The sequence below is a fragment of the Tauraco erythrolophus genome, chromosome 1 (genome assembly GCF_009769465.1).
Source record: "Tauraco erythrolophus isolate bTauEry1 chromosome 1, bTauEry1.pri, whole genome shotgun sequence".
NCBI lineage: Eukaryota > Metazoa > Chordata > Aves > Musophagiformes > Musophagidae > Tauraco > Tauraco erythrolophus.
Genome location: NC_141465.1, coordinates 74,548,172 through 74,575,541, shown reverse-complemented (window position 1 = coordinate 74,575,541; position 27,370 = coordinate 74,548,172). Strand labels below are relative to the sequence as shown.

The window sequence follows — 27,370 nt, the reverse complement described above, 5'->3', positions numbered from 1 at the left end:
ACGATAAAATTTTAGAGTGTGATCTGAAACACTATAATGCCACACGTACAGCATATTCAGTAACTTCCACAAAATCTTTCAGACTTGAGTGAAACCAGGGAGGCCAGTCTAGGTTCAATTATTCATTGATAAACACTCAGCAATGTGCTTCACACTGAGGTCAGCAAAACATGCACCAGTAAGGCACAGCACGTGTTTTTTATGGACTCTGAAGCTGGCAAAAGGAAATTCAATTTCCTCCAGAATCTGGCTGTGCAGTACTCTTTACTGAGCAGGGCTTCTGTGCCCAATTGCACATTTCGAATCTTCCTAGGATTCACATGCGCTATCCCCCACTCTAACATAAACCTGCCTTGAGAAAAGCAGGAAGTCTTCCAGAGTTTGCTGGCGTTTCAGGTCTGCAGAGCCACAGCCATGCCCTTACCTGAGGGGGATGTGAAAAAGGATCATGCCCTCAGCTTCCCTCTATCTTTAAGACAATGATCCAAACCCAAAACTAAGTCAGGAGTTAGGTCCCTGAACATCTTTAGGTACCTAAACCCAGCCTGGTGAGTCCACACAGACACACACAAGTCTATGTGGCCGTATGGGATCCACCCAAGGGTACTGAGGGAGCTGGCAGAAGTGCTCATCAAGCCACTTTCCGTCATTTATCAACAGTCCTGGATAACCAGGGAGGTCTCAGTTGACTGGAGGTTAGCAAATGTGATGCCCAACTACAAGAAGGGCTGGAAGGAGGATCCAGGAAACTACAGGCCTGACAGTCTGACCTCAGTGCCAAGGAAGGTTATGGAGCAGATCATCTTGAGTGCCATCACGCAGCATGTACAGGAACACCAGGTGACGAGGCCCAGTCAGCATGGCTTTATGAAAGGCAGGTCCTCATTGACTAACCTGATGTCCTTCTATGACAAAGTGACCCACTTAGTGGATGAAGGAAAGGTTGTGGATGTTGTCTGTCTAGACTTTAGTAAAGCCTTTGACACCATTTCCTACAGCATTCTCCTGGAAAAATCAGCTGTTCATGGCTTGGACAAGTGTCCTCTTTCCTGGACAAAAAACTGGCTGGATGGCTGGCCCAAAGAGTGGTGGTGAATGGAGTTAAATCCAGTTGGCAGCCGGTCACAAGTGGTGTTCCCCAGGGCCCAGTATTGTGGACAGTTCTGTTTAATGTCTTTATCTGCACGAGAGGATCGAGTGCACCCTCAGTAAGTTTGCAGATGACGCCAAGTCGCATGGGACTGTTGATATCCTTGAGTGAAAGAAGGCTCTACAGAGGGATCTGGACAGGCTGGATCAACGGGCTGAGGCCAATTGTATGAGATTCAACAAGGTTTGGGTCACAACAACCCCATGCAACACTACAGGCTTGGGGAAGAGTGGCTGGAAACCTGCCCGGCAGAAAACAACCTGGAGGTATTGGTGGACAGCCGGCTGAACGTGAGCCAGAATTGTGCCAGAGTGGCCAAGAAAGCCAATAGCATCCTGGCTTGTTTCAGAAACAGCATGGCCAGCAGGACCAGGGAAGTGGTTCTTCCCCTGTACTGGGCACTGGTGAGGCTGCATGTCAAATACTGTGTTGGGATTTGGGCCCCTCACTACCAGACAGACATTGAGGTGCTGGAGCATGTCCAAAGAAGGACAACGAAGCTGGTGAAGGGTCTGGAGCACAAGTCCTGTGACGAGCAGCTGAGGGAACTGGGTTTGTTTAGCCTGGAGAAAAGGAGGCTGAGGGGAGACCTTATCGCTCTCTCCAACTATCTGAAAGGAGATTGTAGCGAGGTGGGTGTGGGCCTCTTCTCCCAAGTAACAAACAATAGGACAAGAGGAAACGGCCTCAAGTTGCACCAGAGAAGGTTTAGATTGGATATGAGGAAAAATTTCTTCACTGAAGGGGTTGTCAAGCATTGGAACAAGCTGCCCAGGGAAGTGGCTGAGTCACCATCCCTGCAGGTATTTAAAAGACGTGTAGCTGAGGTGCTTAGGGACATGGTTTAGTGATGGATTTGGCAGTGTGAGGTTAACAGTTGGACTTGATGATCTTAAAGGTCTTTTCCAACCTAAACAATTCTAATATTCTGTGATTCCATGATTCTGTGATTCTATGAAACACCTAGGAAATATAATTCTGCTTGGTGCTCAGTGCTCCCACACTGCATGCTCAAGTATAAAGCCTGGCAAATCCACTTGTAAATAAGACATTGGAACATCAGGGAAATCAAGTGAACCAATCAGCAAAAACAGTGCAAGTAAAACTCTTTCTCCTCTTCAGTGCTGAACCTGCGCACTCTCCCTTAGTTCTGCTTTGTATTCCCTCTAAACCATGACTGTATAGCAGATGGTTTCTTTTCCTTTTCCTAAGCCTGCAAGCCTACTTCCACCACACACATGATTAGAAAAAAGGGGGGTGTGGGGGTGGGTGTTGCAGTTAACAGTAACAATTGGCATAAAAAAAGTTATTGTTTTAGGTGTCATGGACGGGATTTGCAGGAACAAATTTGAGTTGGATTCTAATCCTCCCAAAGTTTTAGCCAAAGGTATGGTTAAAGTCCAGTTTTTGATAAGTAATAACTCCTTCCTTGAGCAAAACACAAAGCCACCACATTTCTTTTTCCTTTTTTTATGTAATACCATCACAGCATATTAAATTGAAATCTGAAATGTTTAAAATTAGATATTTCCATATCCTTGTGAAAGGCTGTTTAGGTAGGACTGACTTGTAGCTACAAGAAAATTGCCATTACAGATCACTCTTTTTCTCAAGAAGCTTGCTAGAGACCAATTGTTTAAGGCTTATAAACTTGCTGTCTGTTCTGCACGTGCACTGCCCTGTTGTCAGTTAAGAAAACTTTCCACAGCAGCAAATCTGCAATCAGATCAAGGCGACTATTTCCCTAATTTATTTCCATCTGCAGGCCTACAGGCAAAAATGACGACTCCATGAGAACAGCTTTTAGACTGTCAATGAGTGCAGGGAGGTTGGTATTCAGATATCAGTCCATCCATTTCTTATGAAGCAAACCCATTCTACCTGCCTGATGTTATACAAGACATAATTAAAACGCACTTTTTGTTATGGCTGAACATGGCCTCCATTGATCCTGTCACACTAAGATTATACTGATGGGAGAAATGGGCTTACCTAGCTCCCAAAGGTGACGTAAATAGATGACTAAATGCCTGTGTAATTTTTTGAAGACAAACTGCAGTAAAAAACAGTGCAAAAATCAAACTGCAAATATTTCAGTTCAGTAATCCAAATTTAACAGCATTGCAGGTGGTGTTTTTTAATCTTCTATGTGCTTTATTTCTGTCTAATTACCTCCTTTACCCTACAAGGGTGCTGTGAAGATTATTTTATTAATATCTTCAAATCAAAATATGATAGTGGTAGGTACTTCAGAAAGACCTTAAAAACTTAATACTTCTATATTCCATTTGGAAGATATAAATAAAGCACTAGAAGCATGCATTAAAAGATGAAAATAAAGGAATGTTAAATGCTTGCATGATTTCTTGAACACCACATCTTTCAGGTACCAAGTGCCAGGAAGTAAGTAAAGCATGTTGCTGTATAATTAAGCAATAGATGTGCACAGCACAGTCAAATCAAAGTTGTTTGGATAATCTTAACTTTGGCATTTATCAGTTTATGAAATAGGGCTACAAATGAGCAATGCTTTTCAAACCTGTTTTAAACATGACTGTAATTTCACAACAGGCACAAATAGAAACATTTGAGTGTTAAAATCAGGTTTATCACCTATCAAAGAAAGTATCATAATTTATGTTGAATTTTTTCAGTGGTTGTTTGCTGAGATACACTCTTCATGTGAATCAAAATAAGTCATAGGGCTAAGAGATTCAGGGTTGCAGTCTCAGAAGTTAAAGAATCAGAATCGCCTGCTTCCAAATTAGGCTAGTCTTCCAACTGAACCTACCCTTCATTCATGAGACAAAATGTTGAAGATAGACCAAAGCCTGAAAATGAGCCATTTTGGGTGGGGAGGAGGACAGGAGGGGAATGTAATGCTTGTTACCACAAGAGAAATCTCTGATTTCTTGATAGTTTGCGTAGTATCTTGTTTTTCCTAATCACTAATGGTGAGGCCCTTGGAGAACGCTGAAGCAAGTTCCATTTGCACCCAGCAATAGTAAGAACTGCTGTAAAATCCAGGAAAATCAGAGGCAGAGAGGGACAACTACACTGAGTAGGACCTCAATAACCCAGTCTACAGCTTTAACCACAGTCATTCCTGCTTTCACTACAAGCAAGTCACAAAAACAAACCAGAAACTGTAAGGCATTAAAGGAAGGAAAAGAAGAAAACCAGCTAAAACAAGAGAAGCAATGTAATAAAGCCTTTTTCCACATAACGCTGAGAATTTGGCAAAAACACAGACTGTACACACAAGACGGTTTAAGCTAACAGCCTTGGTCTGGTGATGTGATTTAAGAAAACTCAGCACCATTAACCAACAGGTGCATTAACTCCCCCTCTGCCACAAAACATCACTAACTTGGAAGAGATACAAAAAGAAATCACAACAATGAACTAAAACCCATCACTCTGTTTAGGCTGGGTTCTAATAGCATGGCCACCAACATGAGCAGACGGAAGTACACTCAGGGATGCAATTACAAGCAGTCACATCTTTCTTCCTTTTTCATGCAAGCATTTGCACACAGTAATATATCAAAAATCTCACCGTCTATCTCTGCAGACCCTAGCCTTTACTCAAACTTAAGGCAAGTTGGGACAATGGCTTACACTATAGTGGTAAAACTTGTCCTGACTTCAGATAGAAGCAGAAAGCCACATTAAAGAGACTACCAGGAAGCTTTAAACACAAACAAAAACGGGCAAACAGAACCACTTAATGTGAACAGACTACATGTTAATCTTACTTTGTGTTACTTCTCTGTAACATTGCGACTCCAATAGTGTGTAACTCATGTTTACTGACATACATATAAAATAAGTACAAAATGATACATACACTTGAGGGAATTTTAACCTTAAGCAGTCCCCCAACTACTTGATACAGAACAAATTGCAACAGCACAAAAAGTACCAGGATGACTAAGCTTCAGTTTCCTTGCTGAAGAAAAAAAAAAATCACTTCTCTATCCCCCGCTACTCACTTACTCTGGCTTCTCCAAGACACCCAGCTACTCAGATGGTCCATGGTGAGGAGGACTCTTTCACAGGCTGCAGTAACAGTGAATAGTGCAGAAGACAGGTAAAAGGCTGGCAGAGATGCACACCCTTCAGCAATCTATTTCCTCCACTTTTACAAAATGCACTTTGAATGGAAGTCATCCTCACTATCCAGGTAAGGATCCCATCTGTCCTATTGACAGCTAACATACGTCCCTTTGCTGACAAGGTGCATTAAATAGGAAGCCTGCAAGATCCACGGTCCGAAGGAGAAATTTTCCCCTCCCAAGCAGAGTCTGGCAGGATGGGACCGTGCCTCCTCCTCTACCAGATGCCCAAACTTTTTTACCGTTAAGCCTCAGACACGAATTATCCTGATAAGGAGCTCACAAAATGAAAGACTGAAAGACTAGGAATTCTATCCACAAGAATTATATATTTTTAAAGAGGAAAGTAAAAACAAAATATGCTGCAATAAAGAAAAGCAATAGGAAACACAAAGTTCATCAGGAAATGGAAGAAAACAGAGGAGAATGGGAAAAGAACTGAGGAGAAAGACTGGCAGCACAAAAGAAACAGACACGTACACATATATTCATGAATATACCAAATGGATCAATCTTTTAAACTCTCAATGCAGTGTTGATAAATACAACTAGCAAAATTTAAGGTGGAGATTGTATATTTTCCTGGCAAACACATTAATTTTACATCTTTAAGGTCTAACCTGTCTTTACTAAACAGTATTGTAAGATTGGACTAGTGAAGAAACAAATAGTGAATCACATCAGTTAAAGACAGAAAAAAAAAAATCCCTTCATGCAAAAAACTTGTTTTAGCCTAAAAGTCATGCTGAAGTAAAATACAATACTATCTAACAGTACTTATTGACAATCTGCGATACTTCTATCGGGTATTTGGTTGGGTTTAGAGAAGTTTTACATTTCAGAATATTTATGATATAGAATATTTATTCTGTATTTTGGAACTACTGAGAAGAAAAAGAGAGATGGGCAGATAGAAATGCAGAAAGGCAGGAAAGAGGGGAAAGAAAGGGAAAATGACTAGTAAGCAAAAAAAAAAAAAAAGGAAGATTTGTAAAGCTGACAACAGTGAAAAGAAGAAGGTAAGGCACTATGTTCCAGCTTTGCAAAGATTCAAAATCCATAGAGTCCTGAGATTTAAAAAAAAAAAAAAAAACATAAATAACATCAAAACATTCAAAATTGTTGCAGTCATACACAGCTCCTCACTGCAGCTGAAAATAAGTGAGAGAGATGGGCACGGAGAGAAAGAGAGGGAGACAGAGAGAGACGCTTGCACTCTAGGACACATTTCTCGGACTTCATATAGGCAAAGCTTCAATAAAAAGCAATAACAATCTTGTCTGTACAAAGTTTTAGTATCCAGTCCAATACAGAAGTGGGCATGAGAGATGAACATACTAAGGGAAGAAAAAAAAAAAAAAAAGAAAAATGGAAAAAAACACTGGGAAAAAAAGCAGGGAGAAAAACACACATCAAAATAGATTAATCAATTATTTTTCTCAATTCTAAAATAAAATAGAACAATAAAAGATGATCATGCTCTCTGTTTATGAAATGGGTTAAAAATAACGGTCATGCATTAACAGATAAACAGGGATCTAACCAAGGAAAATCAGAAGCCTCAAATGCCTTTATTTCTATAGCCTAATTCCAATGTTTTTGAGGAATCTAAAGGCTTATTTATTTTATTAATTTATTTAATTTACATAATAAGCAGATAAATCTTTTGTGTTAAAAATGCTTAAAATAGACCTCAAGATCACATAGAGATATGCTACTTAAATATTTCATTATCATTAAACTAAACAAAATACAAATTCTCTCTGCTAAATAGAAAATTAAAAATAAACTGTTTCTAGAGTAAGAATAAGTATGCTTAATTATAATTTTCAGCTGAAGTTATCAAATACATATGCTCATTGAATGAAAATATGTGGCAATATCATAGGAAAAGAGTACCAAAGCAGTGACGCACATGGCCTTTCAAGACCACTTTTTTTGGGGAATAATTTTGAAAACTGCCACTGTCACAGTCCCCACACTGGCAGAAATTCTCTTAAAATCACTGGAACTCTTGCTGGTATAGGGACTGTAGGATCTTTAGCCCCAATTCAGCGAGCTATTTCAGCGTGCCCTTTAGGCAGGGCTTAGACAGACGCTTATTTGCTTTGCTGAATCAGGACCTACATGATCAGATTTTTCAAATAATTTTTGTTTCCTTTTTTTTTTCAGTTATTTATTTGAAGATAAGAAATATATGTTAAATATATAGCTTTTATAAAAGATACTTTTAATATAGTTTTACCGGTTTTATAAAATTACCAGAAGACAACCATTGGCCTAAATATCTCACCCTTGAGGTTCCTCGGCACTCACGCCTTCCCCTTCAGGGGGGAATATATTTAGGCCAACGTCCGGCATGAGCCGTGCTGGGGGTCAACAGGCTTCAAATGGACAGAACCCTCCTCCTTTCCACAAACCACATTCAGAAACCCTCCAAAGGCATTTAACACCGTGTCTGCGCGTACACACTCGAGCGATGCAATCTCTGCGTGTGATTAAGACATTCCCCTGGGGCAGTCACTTACTAGAATTACTGCTGTCATCCTTGGTTCCATCGAGACTTCCATCGGGGTGCATTTGCAAGTAGTAGCCTTGCCTGCAATATAACCTGGTCACTATACCCTTGAGCTGGGGATCTGAAAGACAAACATATTTTGTCACTAGCCTCAAAACTTTTTCCAAGAGTTATCCCTACTTCTCTCACTGTAGGAGGAAGTTTGGTGAAGCAGCATTGCCGTCTTAAAAGTAAGTACTACAACAGGGTGGATCCTGATGGAGATGGAGAAAAAACTCGCCGCAGAGTATCATTAGGCCAGTTGCGTGTCCTGTTACCTGCCTCCAATATCCTTCATCATAATTAACAGAGGTAAAACACAGGGAGAAAGAATACCCCAAACACTCATAGTCAACAGACTTGAACTAGATTAAGCCCTGCAAAAAATTTTAGACATCAGCAACAAGCATAGATCCTTACAGAAACTAACAAAACAATAAAGAACTCTGCTTGTTTCATACATGTTAGTAACTTATCATACTTCATGTAAGTTTTAAGGACACTTGCGCAAAAAAATCTGTCTCCTTTCACTCTGTACCAAAAGTGATAAACTTATCTGATATATTATTTTGTAACAGTCCCATCGGAAGAGTTCCCAAACTATTTTATCAATCTAGAAGCAGATACAGTTCACCTGCCCTCTCCCACCCCCAAGGGAATAACACCCACAGTCAGGCAAGACATAACTCTCTTCCAATAGAGGAAAAAAGCTGAAAAATCTCTTAGTAAGCTGAAAGTATATCGGAAATTCAGGTAGCTGAATAGTTAAGCTACACTGTTTAATACTCTGTATTTATGAGAATTGCCAGGAACTGGACAGGGGCTGCCCAGCCACAACTTCATCATTCATCCCAAAGACGGTGCCTTACCAAATCACAAATTAAGCTGCTGCAGAAATGGTTCAGTGCTGAGGAAGAGGGCATCATGTCTCAGAAAAAAAAACAGCACTACCTCTGTGTGATATTGGTTTAAATATTATTAAACATAAACTATTAGGCCCAACTCCATTCAGCTAGTACATAAGCTTGTGGGGACATGGCATTAAAAGCATCTATATCATACCATGCTTAGCTCTGCAATAATGAACTAAAATCATAAAGACTGAGACAGACATGTAATAAAATGCGCAGGTGAACTTCTGAAGAAGACAGAAATAATTTCCATGCAACCCTGTGGCCAGAATATAAAATCCTCCTTGAATTTGTGTATAATTGCTCTCACAATCAATCATGCTGGGTTACTTATAATATCCTAAGGGGAGGTGAAAATAAACACTAATAAACAAAACTGCCTCTGAGTGGAATGCTCTGAAGTTTTCCATAGAGGCTCTGTTCCATGAAATTATTATGAAAATGGTAAGTTTTTCTTGAATATCCAAATTACAGAGTCATATTAAACAATAAACCCATCTACATTAAAAATATAAGATTAAACTGTAAATATTATAGAAACTGTTATTATAAATATTAACACTGTAAGACTTTTAAGGCATGGAAATAAATAACATAAACAGTTGATGATCAACATGTAAGCACATTACAACTTCTTTTTTTGCTAGTAACTGCAAATTTTGCTTTTCATGCATTTTTACATTAGCAAAAGTTTCTGTCTTTACATAAGAATATTCAGAAAAAATATTTTTTCATATTTATAAACAATAAACTGTATTTTCTTTGAATGCACTGTCTCAATCAACTTCATCAGGCAACTGAAAAAATATTTTCCTAATTTAAAAATGAAAACTGAATTCCTCTTACACAGGCACTATTCCTATCAACGCATGCTTTCAATGTGCACTTCTGAACCGACGTTTTTAAACATATTTGCTTTACGACATCTTAAAAGACTAAAGACAAATATTAAAACAAAATTATTAAAACTAGAGCTTTAAAAAGTATTTACAGGAAAAATATCAATATTTTGAAAAAGCTTCTACACCAAAGAATCATGAATAAATGATTCTTTGTCATCACTTCTAGCTCAAAGAAGTATCTCATAGGAAGGCAAAGTACAATCAACTCGCTATCACCAGCTCTTTACACCTACTGCTTCAAGGGAAAAAAGCAAAACTTAGAGGTGACTTTCAAAGTTGTTCTTTATACTCATTCTATTCATTTTTCTAAATTCACAAATAAAATCTAGTTTCTAACAACAAATTGCACAGCCATTTGTCTGTGTTTTCACCAAAAGCACTATTTAAAGTTAACTCTGCTTTACCAGCTATCCGAAATTATATCTGAATGAAAATAATTTGGCGGATACCTATGCATTTCAGCTAGCATTTCAGGCTATGTGTGATGAGTTGAGGTATGAATCCCCGATTTACTTGTTCCCTCAAGTTCAAACACAGGAAAATGGTAACTATTGCAGCATGAGATCAGAGGATCCTAGTCATGTGTGTTGTCTCACTTGTATACAGTTTTAATGGTTTCATTTGTCAGAGAACTGAACAAAACTGTCCCAAAACGTGGCTCTTTCACTTGAATGTTTCATTGAAAACTGGAACTTACTGCTAATAATGTGATACTAAGTAATATTTTCATTGCGCAAAGTAGATCTCTGCAGACTAATAAATGGTAAAAAAACTTCCCATGAAATGTAGCAAGTGCAACTTTCTTTTTACTTTTTTTCCTGTGGATTATTACAATCTTTTTTACTCACCCTCCTAGGAAGGTCTTTTCTACCTTAAAACCCTACCTGTCCTTAGCAAGATTAAAACTTTTATTCCTGACAAGCAATTTAATCATGCATTTTTTCCTAGTTCTTGATCTTAACATTTAGTTAATTTATATCAGCACTCTGGATCTACAAATCAAAATAACAACTAAATGTTTTAGCTGCTCAAAAATACTGGGGGAACTGGACAACAAGATATGGTATTTCTTTGATTTCAGCCAAAAAGAAACCCAGATTCAGTGATGCAATTGTATGAAATGACTCATTGATCTCAGTGCAAGTCATAAGAAGCAATAGTCAAAAAGACTACTCCATACAGCCTCGAGGTAAATATCTCCAAGATGAAGCAGACAATCCTGTCAGCCAAGGAATTTATCTCTTCTCCTTGCAGAAAGATAAATGACTCTTTCAAGTCCTTTTTGAGACACCTGGGCAGCAAGCAGAGAAGCGAAATCCGCTAGCCCCTGTATTTCTATAGAATTTTATCTACCCATTGTCACTTAATAATATTACAGGAACAGTCACAGCTTTAGATGCTTTGCAAACGAGTTTCTCAAATCTTTCTTGACCACACGTGTTTGGGTTTTTTACTGTCTGCTAGGAAGCAGGAGCAACCAGCAATGCCCAGAAACATCAGCAGAAGACTGATGCTGCCTGTCCGCAGGTGCACTGGATACGTTATGGTTTTTAACTCCCACCTCAGTGATACAGGTAGACAAATCAGCAATTACCCTTACCCTTTACAACCCACGCACGCCTTTTTCTTCCCACATGAAAAGAGAAAGGAAATGGCAAGAGAACAGGGCAAAATAATAAAACACAAAAGAACAGGATGAGAGTAGACGACCTCACCAAAGACTTCCCAGCTCTCATGATTTTATTATAGATTTTTTGTCACTAGTTCTCTTAAGTCCTAGCCAGGTGATTATGTGAAAAATACGATTTCTATTTAATTTTAAATACCTTGACTTCACGGAAAAAAAAAAACACCAAAACAAACCAGTCACCTTCACCATGGATCAAAATCAAAGGAAAGTTCAACATCTCCTAATGATTTTTATTGATCTTATTTTGTACCTTGGCTTCTGATGTTGAACAGTTCGGCATGACAAGTCTGCAATGCCCCACCATGGAAAGAATTATTCTGACTTGTAGTTATTAGAGGTTGTCACTGAAAATTCAAAGATGTTGTACCGAATGGACAAAGCAACAGCTTCTCAAGCCTCTTGTCCACAGCAACCTGTGCGACAGCAGCCACTTGCAGCCCGCTTTTGTTGCTTTTTTTTCCCTTGTCTGTGGCGACAGCAGGAAGCATGATTGCAGTTAGCATGCACACTCTGTCAGCAGCTTTTCTGATGTCCTCAACAAAGGCAGAGTTTAATTAAGATGTCTTCTCTTCTCCCTCGAATAGTGGCTACAAAACTGGCTTTGGCATTAACTCGCGATAGCCTGAATGCAGCTCTTGCTTTAGAACAATTATGACACTTTATGTTTTCTGTTATTTTCTGTTCACAATCAAAATAGTTTTAGCATCTCCTTCCCCAGCCCCACAGGCCGCCAGGAGAGATGTCCTTATAAATTTTACAAATAAGGGGACAAACTCATTAAATACAGGTGTTAAGGCTTTTACTTTTCTGTTCAGACATAAATGAATTTACAATGCTAAAAGAACAATGGTGAATACACCCATTGTATTTTAACACCATGAAATATGAATCCCTTGGCATCCATTGGAGTTTTAATTTTTAATTTTTACAAGAGCAGGTCTTTTTCTGCTTGTCATTATCTACTCACTCCCTCTTTCGAGTAAAGGTACTAAATAAAAGCCTGTTTGAGAGTGCAAGCAAATGCTTAATGGTGGGTTAGTCTCATATCAACTCACATTCTTATGGAGAATAAACTGCACTACCCTGTCAATTATCAGTCTGTCACATAATAAATTGCTCAGCAAGCCAAATGAAAGCCAGCACTTAGAGGTACATTCTGCTCGGATAAGCATAGCATCAAACTCATATTAAAAATTGGTAGCTCCAGGTCCTCCACATTTTAATTGTCCTTTATTCTTTCCATTTGCCTCCTGCAGTTTTCACTTCTGAATATTTCAGTGCTAAAAATACTACTCATGCTGGTCCAGAATAAATCAGACATCTTTTTTTCAAGATTTCTGATGCTCCCACAGTCACTGTGGTTTGAATGTCATTTCTTGCACTCTGATGTTATGACAAACATATCTTAGGAATCTTCTCCTTCATCTATTAAACTTTATAATATGTTTTAGGATTGAAAAAAAACCTCAAACTCCCAAAAAGCTGCACCTCCCCAGATTTCTTGTGAAGTTGTGAAGCAAAGCACCCATCCAAAGCACAGTGTCCCACCCACTCCAGACTGGTTCCCTACTTAGTTCATAAAGCCTGGGATGTGTAAAAGGCCACTTTTCCTGACTTCTCACACAAGAGTACTCTGACAATAGTGTAGTGTGCAGTTTTGGACTAGAATTCTTGCAGTCACTCTTGCTGAAGCCACTCTGTACAATAATTAACTACCCTCCATGGGTGGGATTAGAGGCCCACCCACTAGATCACAGCTCAAAGCAGTCTCCAACTCTTCACTGACTTCTGCACAGAAATCAAATGATGCTTCAGACCAATGTCTGCATGCTATTCAAAACTTTAAAATATGTGTCAGTACTACTCAGTATTTTAGAAATATTTTCCACTAGGCAATTCAGCTGCAGAAGGAGGGACAAAATCCCACATAAAATGACATTTCATTTTGGGAAGCTCAAATATTTTAGTTCCTGCTTCCTTTTCCCAGTTTCCAAAAGTTGTCTTCTTCTCAAGCATACTGCTTAACTGCAAAAGTACTGAAAGAGGTACAGTCAGTACAGATGATCACATTACACTCCTTTTGCCTTGTTTTTGGTAAGTTTTGCATTGTCATCCCAGCACATAAAAGTGCAGGATGCTCTGATATGTGTGTTACACAATCACAAAAGCAAGCTTCCTAAAGCAAGTACATAGCCAATGGGGAAAACAAAATGCAGAATTTTGTACTTCATTTAAAGGTGATAAAAGTCTAAACAGGCATCTAAAACCATAATGTTCCTTCATTATTAAACTCTTCAGCTGTTCTTATGATACAGCTCTTGCATTCAAATATAGACTTCTAACTTCTTTATTACTTTGACTGTCCTCTCACCTGTTGTCTAAATGTCTCAAAAGTTTCTGATGGTGTTGTTTTTACTTTCTCTCATTGTCAATAGGAAATGATAAAATATGGACATCTATATGCTAGTGCTCTCTTATTTAAATAATAATGTTTTCAATGTCTCAAAATAGACACCAGAAAACTAAAGTTTAATTAAAAACTTGAAAGAAAAATATTTTTAAAAGAAAGTTTTGCTCTATTCAGGACAGAGGGGAAAAGGATATAATGTGAACTCAGAAAAGCAATAGCTTCCATTATTCCCTGTTCCCATAAGTAATAATAGTACTTATTCTGAAACGCAGTGGCTTTGTGAGACTGTTTCTCTGTGCTCACTTATTTTTCTGTCCTCACAAAGATTACAGGGCACTCAACTCCAATGTTTATTTTTAACTCTACTTTTTGTCCATTCATGCCTCACATCACAAGCTTATCTCCTGCAGAACCTCGCTTTGAGAGCACATTTAAGAGAGACAGAGAGTCCTCCTACGTTCCGGCGCTGTCATTGTCACCAGCGCTTCCCCAGCATTGATGAAATTTCTTGGTAAACTATGAAAGCAGGTCGGAGTTCTGCAAAATGGTTGCTTTTCTTGATAGCACAGCATCGTACCCTTTGTGCTGGTGTCCTTGCCTTTGTATTGCAAATGTTTTTATGTTAACCGCAAAATGTGCTCCCGTCCATTTGTGCACACGGACATTTTGTCTCTAGGTCTCACAATGCATTTCAAACTACATGAGATTTTCTTCTTGCGACATGGTTTTACTTGAACAAATTTGGTCATCAACAGAATTACAGCAACTTGGCTTCTAGCTGGGATAATTTGTGCCTGTTCAGATTCACAAAATGGTTGGATTTAATAGACTTGTCTACAGCATAATTGTTAACGGCCTCCTTTACCGGCCATATTATTTTTGGAGGGTATTTGTTGGAAAGGGAAGAGTTTTACGTCATTAAGAAAACACATTGTTCCAAAATCAGAATTTTACATGGGTATGGTAGTTTAATTTTAGCAACTTCATTTAATAATTTGCATTTCTCTTCTTACTGGACTATATTGTACATCTCCAGTATTTCCGATCTTGCAACGCATGGATTTGTTGGGACATTTCTCCCTAAATACTGCCTTCCACCCATGTTCCTTCTAATGTGCTAAAACTAAATGATCTCTAATATATCAATATTTGAAATAGCTGATGTCATATACAGGAATACTAAGAAGAAGCTGGGCTCTACTTCCAGGCTTACTGAGATAGCACTATCCACAGTTCAATGCATTTAACTGTTAGCTGACAAGCATCATCTTCCACCGACACAAAAAATCATCTTTGCAACTATATTCACTTTCTCAAAGTTTACATCAAAATGCTAAAAATTCTATTGTCTGAAGTTCCATGTTAGAGCAGTCTTGCTATTACAATTTTTATTTGTTCTTTTCATTTTACATAGGTTTAAAAAATATCCTGTCTTACTGAATCTTCTTGACTTAGATAAAATATTTTTCTAGTCTTTTGTTTAGGACTCTTTCCTATACTTGAACATCTTAGTTCTACCTAGTATTTTCTTGCTTCTGAACTCTGACAGTAAAACATAAACATCACACAAAACATTGTTTAACATTTATCTTTTGAACAAAAACATTAAGCAATAGATCCCAGAGTTAAGCAATTTCTGCGTCCTCGTTTTTGCAATAATCCTCTCCACTTTGTTAGCTTCTCATGAACAGGCCTTGTGAAAGACCAAATTTTATTTTAGTCCCATTCAAAAAATACTAAGGCACCACAATGTGACAGATTCTATTACCATTTAACTTATGTATAAAATTTGACTAATGCATTGCCCTTTGAATCAGTAAATAAACAGGTTTTAAGACTAAGATTTCTCTGAAGATGTCACTGAATGTTGAAAGCACAATAGGATGGACATAAATGACCTTCCCAAATGTAACTGAATATATTTCACATAACACCTAACTTACCAAAGAATGAATTTGATTCTCCCTTTCCTAGATAATTCATATTTTTAGAATGTTTAAACATTATGTTTATTTTTAAAATCTTGACTATTTGTCTACTTGCATGCTGCATCAAAAAGCAATGAAATATTTGAAGGCAGCTTCTATTTCTTTCACAAACTGACTTAGAAATAAATTTGGAAAGCATCTAAACAATCTATTCTAAAAGTATTCGAAACTATCATGGTAATGCTCAATGGAGAGAGGATAGCAGGATAATTTGCAATGCTAAGCATTAAATCCTAAACCACACTTCACTTTCTACTGTTACATACAGGAAACTTCCTTAATACCGAGTGGCAGGGGTTCTCAACTTGTTATTAACTTGATTTAATTCTTGCCAGCATACATAAAAGCCCACAAAATGAAGTAGTATATTCCCTCTGCTTAGATATGCAACAGCATCACTTCTGAAACGTGCACCTCAAGAACACAGTGTATTATATTTACTTTTACTTTCTTGCCAATGGCACAAAATATTGAAAGAAACCATTTGCATTACTTTCAAGATACTTCACATTTTCATCTACCGACCAGCCTCAAAAGCGAAGGCAAACTGGGACAAAGTAGATTTTACCTAGTTACAAAGTGATAACTAGGAATTGCAATATATAGAATCATAAAATCATAGAATCATAAAATCATAGAATCATTTAGGTTGGAATAGACCTTTAAGATCATTGAGTTCAACCATTACCCTCACACTGCCAAGTCCACCATTAAACTACGTCCCTAAGCACCACGTCTACACATCTTTTAAATACTCCCAGGGATGATGACTCAACCACTTCCCTGGGCAGCCTGTTCCAATGCTTGACAACCTTTTTGGTGAATAAATTTTTCCTAATATCCAATCTAAACCTCCCTCGCACAATTTGAGGCGACCTCCTCTCTTCCTATCACTTGTTACTTGGGAGAAGAGACTGACACACACCTCACTACAACCTCCTTTCAGGTAGTTACAGAGAGTGATAAGGTCTCCCCTCAGCCTCCTTTTTTCCAGGCTAAACAACCCCAGTTCCCTCAGCTGCTCCTCACAGGACTTGTCCTCATATGGTATGTCACAGACTCATTGCAGAACACAGACACTCAGTTTTCCTTCACAGCTGAACAACATAAAAAGCTTTCCTGGTTTCAAGTGCAGCATATTCCATACATCTCCTGATGTAGCAGTCTCAATCTTTAATGCCATCACCATAAACAGATAAAGTACTACATTCTACAAAATTACAAAAAAAAAATCACAAATTGTCCATTTCCACGTTAGCTAGCTTGAGCAGACTGAGCTGATATTTGTGCAGATTTAAGCACATAAATAAGAAAGCCAACAAGAACATGACTTCTTGTTCTTTTTCATTAATGCTAACAATTTAGTGCATAAATGTAAACTGATTAATAAAGAAATAAAAGCATTAAGTTGTGACCAAAGACAAATAAACCAGTCTGATACTTTTTAAAAAAACAACAAAAGATTGCAAAAGGAAATAAAAAAGTACCAAGGAAGTTGATAAATTAATTACATTTTAATTTATTGTTCAATGATGTACAATACACAAGGATTGCTTGTTTTCTTTATAACTGACAGAAAGCATTTACTATGAAAAATATGGATCAATAAACTGACTTCTGATCTTCAAAAAAGTGGAAAAGTCAAAATTTATCTTAGTTGAACATTATGTATTTTTATATATTATTATTTAATTCTTATGCTTTAACATAAATCCTCACTGTCAAATCACATCATTTACCAACACTATCTGAACAGATTTGTTTACAAAGACATAAAATCCCAGCAAAATGAGAACTGTTTGAGAACTGTTAAACACAAATTATATTTCAGTTCTCTTCATGAACAAGTAATATTACTGGAGATACAGGACTCCAAATATATGTGGCCAGGATGAAAGGAAAATTGATTGAGAAATGGATAATCCCATTGTGAAAAGGAAATAAATGCATTTCCATATTCATTATTAGTTAGGAAAAATCTTTATTTTTTTTGTGTATAAAGCCCAATTACAGAGGTCCCATCAGACAAACTGAAGTTTGCACTGTTAATACGAATAAAATACCTTATTTATTTAGAAAAATATTTATTTGCGTAGGAAAGCATGAACTGGCACTGGTACTAATTCACATGGAAGCTCTACAAAAGAATTTTTAGTATCATTATACATACAGTACCATTAATAATTATTTGACATTTTTTGTAACATTCCATTGCTCTTTCACAAAGAGTTGCTATTTTCAGTTTAATCTCCAAAATCTCTAACGGCAACAGAAATAAAAGGAAAGCAATATCACCAAAAAAGTATAATTGAGGATCTACTGCCTTTTTTTTTTTTTAACCAAATGATATACCCACGAAATGTCATGAGTTGTAGGAAGCGGATTATTAAGAAGTACTTGAACCAGAAAATAGCAAGTCATACTAAGTATTTCAGCTGTTCTTTCATTTCTGCAGTGTAACTAAGTGTTACTGGAATGCTATATAACCAAGACCCACTGAAGAAATAGCAGGCATTCTCCTATACTTTATTCTACCACACGCACAAGCACTTGTATATTTTATTTGCGAGAATGCAGTGAGATGGAGACACAGAAAGAGAAGCAATGGACGGCTGCTTTGGTTTTCTGAGATCACGTTTTCCCCAAATCTTCACTGTGATAAAGTCCTGTTCCACCTACAGACTGCAAGACCTCATAATCTGTGGTATTAAACACAATTTAGAAATCTTAAAGAGAAGCAGCTCGGAAAACTGATCTTCAGCCAGCGCGACAAGAAAATAATCCCCTGTAGTTGAGGAACACAGTCGGTACCATTTTGAATTCAGAACTACAGACTCACTACTTCTGTCAATGGTATGACAAAGCCATGCCTCTTTACTACAGGTGCTCCCTTCTTATTTTTGGAGTTTAAGGTTAACCTGGGCCACAACTTCAAAGTCTTTATTTCTTATCCCCATCTCTGCTATCCAAGAAAATGTGGAATACACAGAAAGAAAACAAACTCTTATGAAGTTACACGACCCCAGGAGCTGGGGAAATCAGTACATTTTGACACTGGATATGTGTCCATACACATAGGATACAGGACATATCACAGAAAACTGTGACAGGCAGTCACTCAACAAATCCATTTTGAGGGACCTCAGCAAAACCAGCTTTGCTTCTCTGGAACTGCTCTTGCTTCAAGACTGACTCTAGCACGGAAAAAATGTTTACAAGTGACAGACTCATTCGATGGCACCTAATGCTTCTAGAGGGGGGAAAAAAACAACAACAACAACAACAACGAAAAACCACCAACACAAAAACCCAAACAAAACCAAACCATTTATCCCACCTAGATAACTCTGTCTCTCTTGGAAAGGCTATTTAGTCCAGATATTTAGATACTAAGCAGAACTATACTTGCAACATCCATGAAAAAATGAACAGAAACAGTTCAGGTCAACTCGATTATTCACTAATAAGGAGTATATCCTCCAATTCAGAGTCTTTTAATGATACAGTGGAGACACAGTCAGCAGAGACTACTCTAGCCTCTCACTGGCACCATAAACTAAACCTACTGTTCACCTACAAAACCCAAAAGTATTCTATAAAGTCTCACAAGATTGAAAATGTGTGGTAGGTTTTGGAGAAGCTAAAAGTTGGTCATACTTTGATGAAGACCTGCCCAAAATTACCTCAAAAACACTGAAAGGGCTTTCAATCTCTAAATCTAAATTTTATTAGAATACAAACTATAAAACCACCACTGCCACCTTGACAGGTCGGCCTGTGTGAATCTCATGAAGTTCAACAATGGCAAGTGCAAGGTCTTGCACACGGGTCAGGGCAATCCCAAGCAGAAGTACAGGCTGGGCAGAGAATGGATTCAGAGCAGCCCTGAGGAGAAGGACTTGGGAGTGCTGGTTGATGAGAAGCTCAACATGAGCTGACAATGTGCACTGGCAGCCTAGAAAGCCAACTGTATCCTGGGATGCATCAAAAGAAGTGTGGCCAGCAGGTTGAGGGAGGTGACTCTGCCCCTCTCCTCTGCTCTCGTGAGACCCCACCTGGAATACTGCGTTCAGCTCTGGGGACCCCAACACAAGAAGGACATGGAGTTATTGGAGTGAGTCCAGAGGAGGGCCACAAAGATCATCCGAGCGCTGGAGCACCTGTCCTATGAAGACGGGCTGAGAGAGTTGGGGCTGTTCAGCCTGGAGAAGAGAAGGCTCCGGGGTGATCTTATTGCAGCCTTCCAGTATCTGAAGGGGATACAAGGAAGCTGGAGGGGGACTTTTTACAACGGTATATAGTGACAGGCAATGGCTTTCAACTGAAAGAGGGTAGATTTTGATTAGATCTAAGAAGAAATTTTTTACAATGAGGGTGGTGAGGCACTGGAATAGGTTGCCCAGAGAAACTGTGGATATCATATTTCTGGAGGTGTTCAAGGCCAGGTTGGATGAGGCTTTGAGCAGCCTGGTCTAGTGGAAGGTGTCCCTGCCCATGACAGGAGGGTTGGAACTGAATGATCTTTGAGGTCCCTTCCAACCCAAACCATTCTATAGTTCTATGATTCTATGCACTTAACAGAAGATACAAACTCGACCTTGTAGTTGCCAGGAAATAATACACTGTCTATAATTTCTGGTTGTATACACAAAAGCCTATTGGCACATTGAGCCAAAGCCACCACCAGCTTCATCAGCGTTCACATACATTTTGCAGAGTAGAGATTCAGACTGAAGATCCACGGCAGTTCTGAATATGTATTTTCTCCCAAGATGTATAATAGAAAACTGGCAGAAAAACTCAAAACCAAAACATATTCCTCAAGTGTGCTGAGCCACAACACTTCCACGGTTATGACTCCTCCCTTCACTGTCTGCTTGGCCAAAACCAGTTACACCAGTCTCATTCCTGGTCAAGTCTGGCATCATCTCGTATTACATATGCCAAATAACATCTGTGAAGATACTAAATGAGGCAAATTCCAGACCTGTCATTGGTGTCCTCCAGTGAAATAACAAGTGACATTCCTCTGACCAGGTATGGACAGCTGCCCCTGAGCTAGTGATTTTGAACCCCTTCAAGAAGGACTGGGAAGAGACAGGCAGTTCTTGGTATGATTTCCCTCATTCTGAAGGACAGGTCAAAAATGCATCCAAGACAACTTACTTATCCACCCAAAACATCTATCGTGCTCTTCAGGCCTGCTCACCCCCTGGAGACGCTAATGCTCTCAAGCCTTTGGATAAGCCTTTCCTCCCCAAGACTCAACTGCAGCTCCTCTCAGATTGGTCTGTTTGGACTAGACTTAGTCTGACCCAGCCAACCACTCATGCACTCTTGTGTTGTGTCAGGAGACCCATCTATACTATAAAAATATAGCCATATGAGCACAACTAAATTTTAACTGATTTGCTGAGCATCTTCAACTATCAGCTGCAGACTTTTCTCACACGAGGGTTTCCACTCCGTCCTTTACTTTGAAGCTTGTCCTGAAAACTGCTTTATAGAACACACGCATTCAGTTAGCATGTTTTAAACACAAATCAGGAGGGATCTCATTCTCCAGATCCGTTCACTTGTGCTGCAGCAGTATCTTGTCAGCCCCAGTGCGGACGGAGGCTCTGCCGTGCCAGCCAGCACTCGGAAGAGCCAACAGGTACTCTCCTAAAGAACGAATTACAACCTTTTCTGAGTATTAATATTAAACTCTCTTTAACTCTCTTACATTTCCTGCACATTTATTATACCGACAACTTAAATGTTATTTGAAGTGGAAAGATTAGAGATGGAAAAGCAGGAAATTTGTCCCCGGGATTTCCACAGAAGCTTTTGCCGGCGCCTGCTGACGCTGCAGCGCCAGCGTTGCTATTAGCCCGTACCACTGAGCAGCTGCAACAGGCGGTGCAAACCTTATTTTGTAATAACGCCCTAACCACTGGGCTGGTTGGCAGGTGGGCACACTGACTTCAAAGCCCTGCAGTGACTCGGTGTAGTGTAAAAAAACCTCTCTGCCTGTCCCCTTGTCAATTTCTAACCCTCAAGTGCTCTTACTGGGGCTGTCTGATGTGCAGATCAAGGGCTGCTCCTCTATACTGTGACCTCTACACTGTAACACATCTTCAGTGCATCTTTACACACTCTTCATAAACAACATCGCGTTCCAGGAAACACCCAACACTTCTACTTGATCACATTGATGTGGGATGATTCAGAGATGCTACTTTTTTATTAGGACATAAATTCAAGCCTCTCCATCTCCTAAGTGCAGCCAGAAAGAGAAAAAAAAAAAAAAGGAAAAAAAAAATCAGAAAGGATATTGCTAATTCAGAAAGCTGTCCAAAATTAATCTGCTTCCTTTTCAACAAAGCTTATATTATAGTGGAAGTGCTTGTTTATTTTTCAGAGGCCTTTGATGTAATTCTCTATTTCTACACTCAAATACAGCAGAAATCTCTGACATAAATCTTATTCAGATTTGACACACAAACCGAACTCCCTTTTCTACACACAGACTAGAGGGGCATGTATGGGCCTTGATTACACTTTATGAGGTTCTCCAGTAAAATCTGTGTCAATAGCCCCCACCAAGTGAATCACACTTGATTTTCCTAAGAGACTGTTTTTAGCTGTATGCAAAGTGTGGGTTTACTAAAGAAGGAAAAGGAGGAAAGGAGAAAGTGAAGGTAAAAGCTCCCATTTCAATGGAAGGCCTGACAACGTGGGGCCATTCCCTACCTATGGTAACCATACAGCCCTGGCCACAGTGTTCTCAAAGCAACGGAGGGGTTTTTCAGCAGGTGCTTCCCTGTTGCAACAGTAAGTAGAGAAATAGCAGCAACTCACATTACCGAGAAGGACTGACGCACACAGCTCAGAAACTATTTATGCTGTATGACTTTAGGTGACTTTAAGATGAGTGCCCTGACTTACTCTCTGAAAAATCATAAAATACTCAGGGCATCCAGTGCTGAAGACAGAGGTCTGAAGTTAGATGATGTGAATAAAGTTTCAACCAGGATGCTTGCAACCGAAAAAGGACTTGGACCTCCATAGCAACTGCCCAGAAGTGGGATGGCTGGCCTTCGTACTTAGAACCAAGAGCAAAAAAAGCTTTCTGTAGTATACCAAAATAAAAGAAAAAGAATCCTTGAAATAAAAATCAAAATCAAATGGATAATCCTTGAAATAAAAAGCAAAATCAAATGGATTAAAAGCTTTTCCATTCTTCTCTACTAGACCAAAGCAAGCAATGATGTACCACTGGCAGTTAAAAAAAACCCACTGGGTCACATCAAAACAAAAAAAATCATCAGTAACTCAGAGATTAAATCCTTTATTTCCTGACAAACTAAGTACTTAATTCAGTCAAAGAGTAAATATTTCATTTTAAAGATGAGTGTGATTTTATAATTTTAAAATTAGACAGAATGACAACTTGAAATAAAGGCTCATGTCAAAACTCTAAAAAAAAATAGTAATAAAGAGTTTAAAATGCCTATCTCAAAATAAAAGGCTTCTAGATTGCTTCCAGGTTCACCCTTTTCCCATACAAAGAGCAATATGGTTAAACTAACATGTGTGTTAGTTTAAAAGACTCTTTTGTTGCTCTGAGTTCTACATTTTAGAATGAACAAGCTTGGAAAGAAAAGTACCTTTAAAAATAGCCCTGTCCTACCAAATATCCCATCTAAAGAAGAGGCACACAAATCCTTTCCACCTGAGCTAATGGGATCAAATCAGTGGCTTTGGTTTCACCTACCAGCTTAGTTCTGATGTATGTGAAAGGACCCAAAACCTAAAGACCTTGTCATAAATATACGCCCTATTTGAAAACACTGAGGCACTAAGGAAGCAGAGTGTTACTACCAGATTCAAATTCTCATAATAGCAGAATCTATGCCCTTCCCATTGGGAAAGTGTCATGCACTCAGAGAGGATAAGTGTCCTCTATTGAATTTCCTTGGCTACTTCCTGAAATCTCCATACATTCAGCTCTAAGGCAAAGAAAATCAAAGTTAGTTTTTAATTTCTGCCCAAAACAGCATCACAAGTTGCCGCTATTTCTATTTTGCATTCTTTTATTTTTAGAACATGGTTAGTTTTGAACATTTTGACATAAATATTTTAAAGGGCATACAGTTATTAATTGAAATTATTATTCAAGTTCAAAGTAAATATAGGCTGCTTCCATTATTTCTAGGTTAAAAAACCTGTGGTATCTACAAGATTTTGTACGTGCCCTGTTGATTACAACATGCTGTAGACTCTAATGAATATAACGTTATGCCAAGACTCTAGCAGCGTGAAGAAGGTGAGGATGGCCCCAGAGGTCTGAGTTGGTAGAGAAGCGTGGGTCAGGCTCCACTTCGGAGGGGACTGGGATGGTCCAGAGCACTGGGACACGTTCCTGGAAGAGGATGAGCACCAGTCTCATATTGCAAAGTCACGGTAAAAAGACCCTGCTGCCAGCAGATTCCCAGGCAGAGTCTGAACACAGGAGATCAGCATCACCCTCACTTTACAGACAGCAAACCAGAAGCACAAAGAGGATGGACGGTTTGTCACAAAGCGGCAATAAAAATGAGGGTTTCTGCATCCTAGTCCAGGATGTAGATGCCCCTACCAGGCTATACAAAAGGACTTGATATGACTGGAAAAGACACAATTAACAACTGGATAGACAGAAACCACTATTTACAAGCATGTCAGAGGCCAATTACTACCCTGAGTTTTATATTAAATTGAGTGTGTTTATTTGTGTAAGACAGTACTAATCCCACCGTTGAGGCAAATGGAAGGATTTTAATAGAGGAATTTATAGTGAGGGAAGTGAAGGCAAGGGGAAAAGGCTTGCCACTGTTAATAAAATAAACAGATGTCAGCAGAAATAAACATCACTTCTTAGAAGCCTTCTATCTGTGTAGCAGAATGACGGCTTACAAAATCTTTCCCCAGCGCTTTAATATCTAGTGATGAATGGAACTGGAAGGGGGAAAAAAAAAAAAAAGAAACCCTTGTCAACAGTTTCCAAACAATTCCAAATAAAATAATCTGCTTTAAAATTATATTTTGGACAATTCATGCTAATGACTGGATATGTGTTGTTCAGAATAAATAATTTCTCAGTGGAATTACCACCTTTGAAAGTCACAAAGCATTTTAAAGGCAGTGTTTGTACACTGTAAATAGCTCTAAGACTTTTCTTAAACTGCTGAGACATTTAAAACTGAGTAAACTGGAAATTAGTATGAAGATTACCTTACAGAGTGCTGGAACACCAGCAAAAATCTAAAATGTTGAAGTTCTCAAAATCTCCTAAATAACAAAACATTAGTAAATGCTTTAGGTTTCTTCCACATAAATGTCTGAGCCCAGAGGGTCATGTTAAAAGAAGATAAATGTTAGTGACGAGAGCTAAAATTAAGATAATCAGAATTTTATGGATCAATACAAGTGGAAGGGAATCAACTGTAGGTAAATGTTGGGGAATTTTAGACCACAAAAAGTACTTATTCCACCATAAAACACCCCTCCTTCTTTAGAAATACAGTTTTTCTGTGAGAGATGAATTCAATTTTCTCCTCAGCTCTGCTGAGAGCTGGAGGCTGTGGGAAGCTGAGCTGCCGCTACAGCGCAAGGGAGGTCTCCCAAAGGTGCAGGCTCACAGCTCTACCAGGCAGCCTGTGCCTCTCTGAACACTGGAGACAGGGAGGCTTTCAAGAGGCAAAGACCTTGGTTTTGGGACCCATAATACTATTGTGGGTCTCAGCTCTCCTCAGGCCTGCCACATAGCATCTCAGGAACCAGAAGCAACCTACAGTTCTAGAGTAGACTCTACTACTAGAGTCATTAAGATTTCTTGAGCATACATCTGATGTAATCCTCCTAGGCTCCCTTTGTAGCTAGTGGAGCCATCATTTCAGGATATCATGAACTACATGCTAGAAATAAATATTTTTCATTAACTGCATGACAGCCAAAATATGAACCTATAAGTTGTGTAAGCTTTGGTGTCTACATAGCAAGAATTTGCATTTAATCAGGTGAATCTCATCCCAAGAGTCTAGAGAAGCTCCATGACCACTTATTCATTGGCTGGAAAACATACTTCATTTTTCCCAGAACCTCAGTGGAATCAAAATATCACAGAAAAATACTCTTTCGCTGGTAAATGATCACAACAAATAACCAATGATGTAACTGATGACTGCAACGAAACTTCTCTCAGAAATGTTGTGAGTCATCTGAATTCAGTCAGTATCAAAACCCTTTGAAATGCCATCCTGAAGACAGAACTTTTTCAAAGCTGGCCGTAACAGAAAATTATTTCCTACTAGGGAGAACAAGAAATAGCTGTGCTCAGTAACTCTAGTACTCTCTAAAGAGATTAACATGACTACCTTAAAGTCAGAAGTCTAAAGAAACACATGGCAGTAGTTAAACCTTTCCTGAAAGACACACCTGAAGGGGACCAGACCCTCTGCTTTTGTGACACTCACCTGCAGCATTCCAGAAGAGTATTTCCCTGTCCTACTTGATGTCTGTCTTATGCAGTCCCTCAAAGAAACAAGTTTATGAGATCCTTCAACAGCAATAAGCAGACTGCATAAAGATCTAGTTCCCTAACATAGTGTACAGGTAATACCAGTGTACAGGTGCCATGGATATTCAGCTAGGACAATTTATGTCCAAAATCAGCACATGGGTGTGAGAAAATGCATGAAGTAAACCTCAAGGGGATTAAGTTTATGCCTTTGTTCAGCAGAAAATGCTTCTAAGACAGTGAAGTGATCGCTTTTGAGTATCTGTCTAGTAAGTATTCAAAAACAGCTGATGAAATACAGATTCTTCTGCTCTTTGCAGTGATTCTCTTTTCACCTCATCAACCAAGAATGAGTTCTGCAACTGTCTTACAACTATCATCATCTCACACCACCAAACACTCTCTGATAATGTCCAGGCATTGGTAACAAATATCAGTCACCTCTTATCTGACTATGGCAATACATTTTGAAAAAGCTTTCCAGCTAGAATTAAACAGAAAATAACATTCCCGTCATGAAATATTTTTTCAGGATAAAGCCCAGAACAAAGCTTTCTTCAAGAAAAAAATAAAAATAAGAGAAAAACAATACCAGAGTTACTCACACAAGAATAACTAGCAGCCTGGCAATCAGCCCCCACTGGAAATTCAGGTTAATGGCTTTTCGTCTCAGGCAAAGCAAGCAGGAACTCAGACTTGAAATGTCCACACGACAGGAGAGCACTTAAGCCACAGAGCTACTTGTTACATCCTGGGGTTTAACAAAAAAAATTATCCAGCCTCAAGACAATTTTCCAAAAGAAATTTTAATAGAACTATCCTGTTCTGATGGAAGCTTGGCATTTGGCCAAACCTGACAACCATAAAACAGTTTCAGGTAAAATCAAAATATCAGTCCAACAACCTCTACCAGAAGGTCAGGAAAAAATGTAGCTCATCTAACTAAGAAGAAGAGATTACTGTAGACACGTGACAATTCCACTTTACTCGCTCACCATAAAATATTTGGTTAATTCTTTTCTCCTTCCTCTGATGATGATATACAGTCCTGAAGAACTGCTTCTCTTTTTCTTTTGAAAAAAAAAAATGACAAGCATAAAG

General features: G+C 38.7%; 1 protein-coding gene across 3 annotated transcripts in view; it reads right to left on the bottom strand.

The window, feature by feature from the left end:
- FGF14 (fibroblast growth factor 14) overlaps window positions 1–27,370 on the bottom strand; it is a 434,954-nt gene that overhangs the window by 97,727 nt on the left and 309,857 nt on the right. For 2 of the 3 annotated variants that reach the window (XM_086610973.1, XM_086610980.1), the window contains exon 2: window positions 7,797–7,907. The exons of the other annotated variant lie outside the window; for it this stretch is intronic. In XM_086610973.1, the coding sequence (XP_086467099.1) occupies window positions 7,797–7,907 (111 nt within the window). The remainder of the gene's footprint in view (window positions 1–7,796; window positions 7,908–27,370) is intronic. 3 annotated transcript variants of the gene reach the window in all.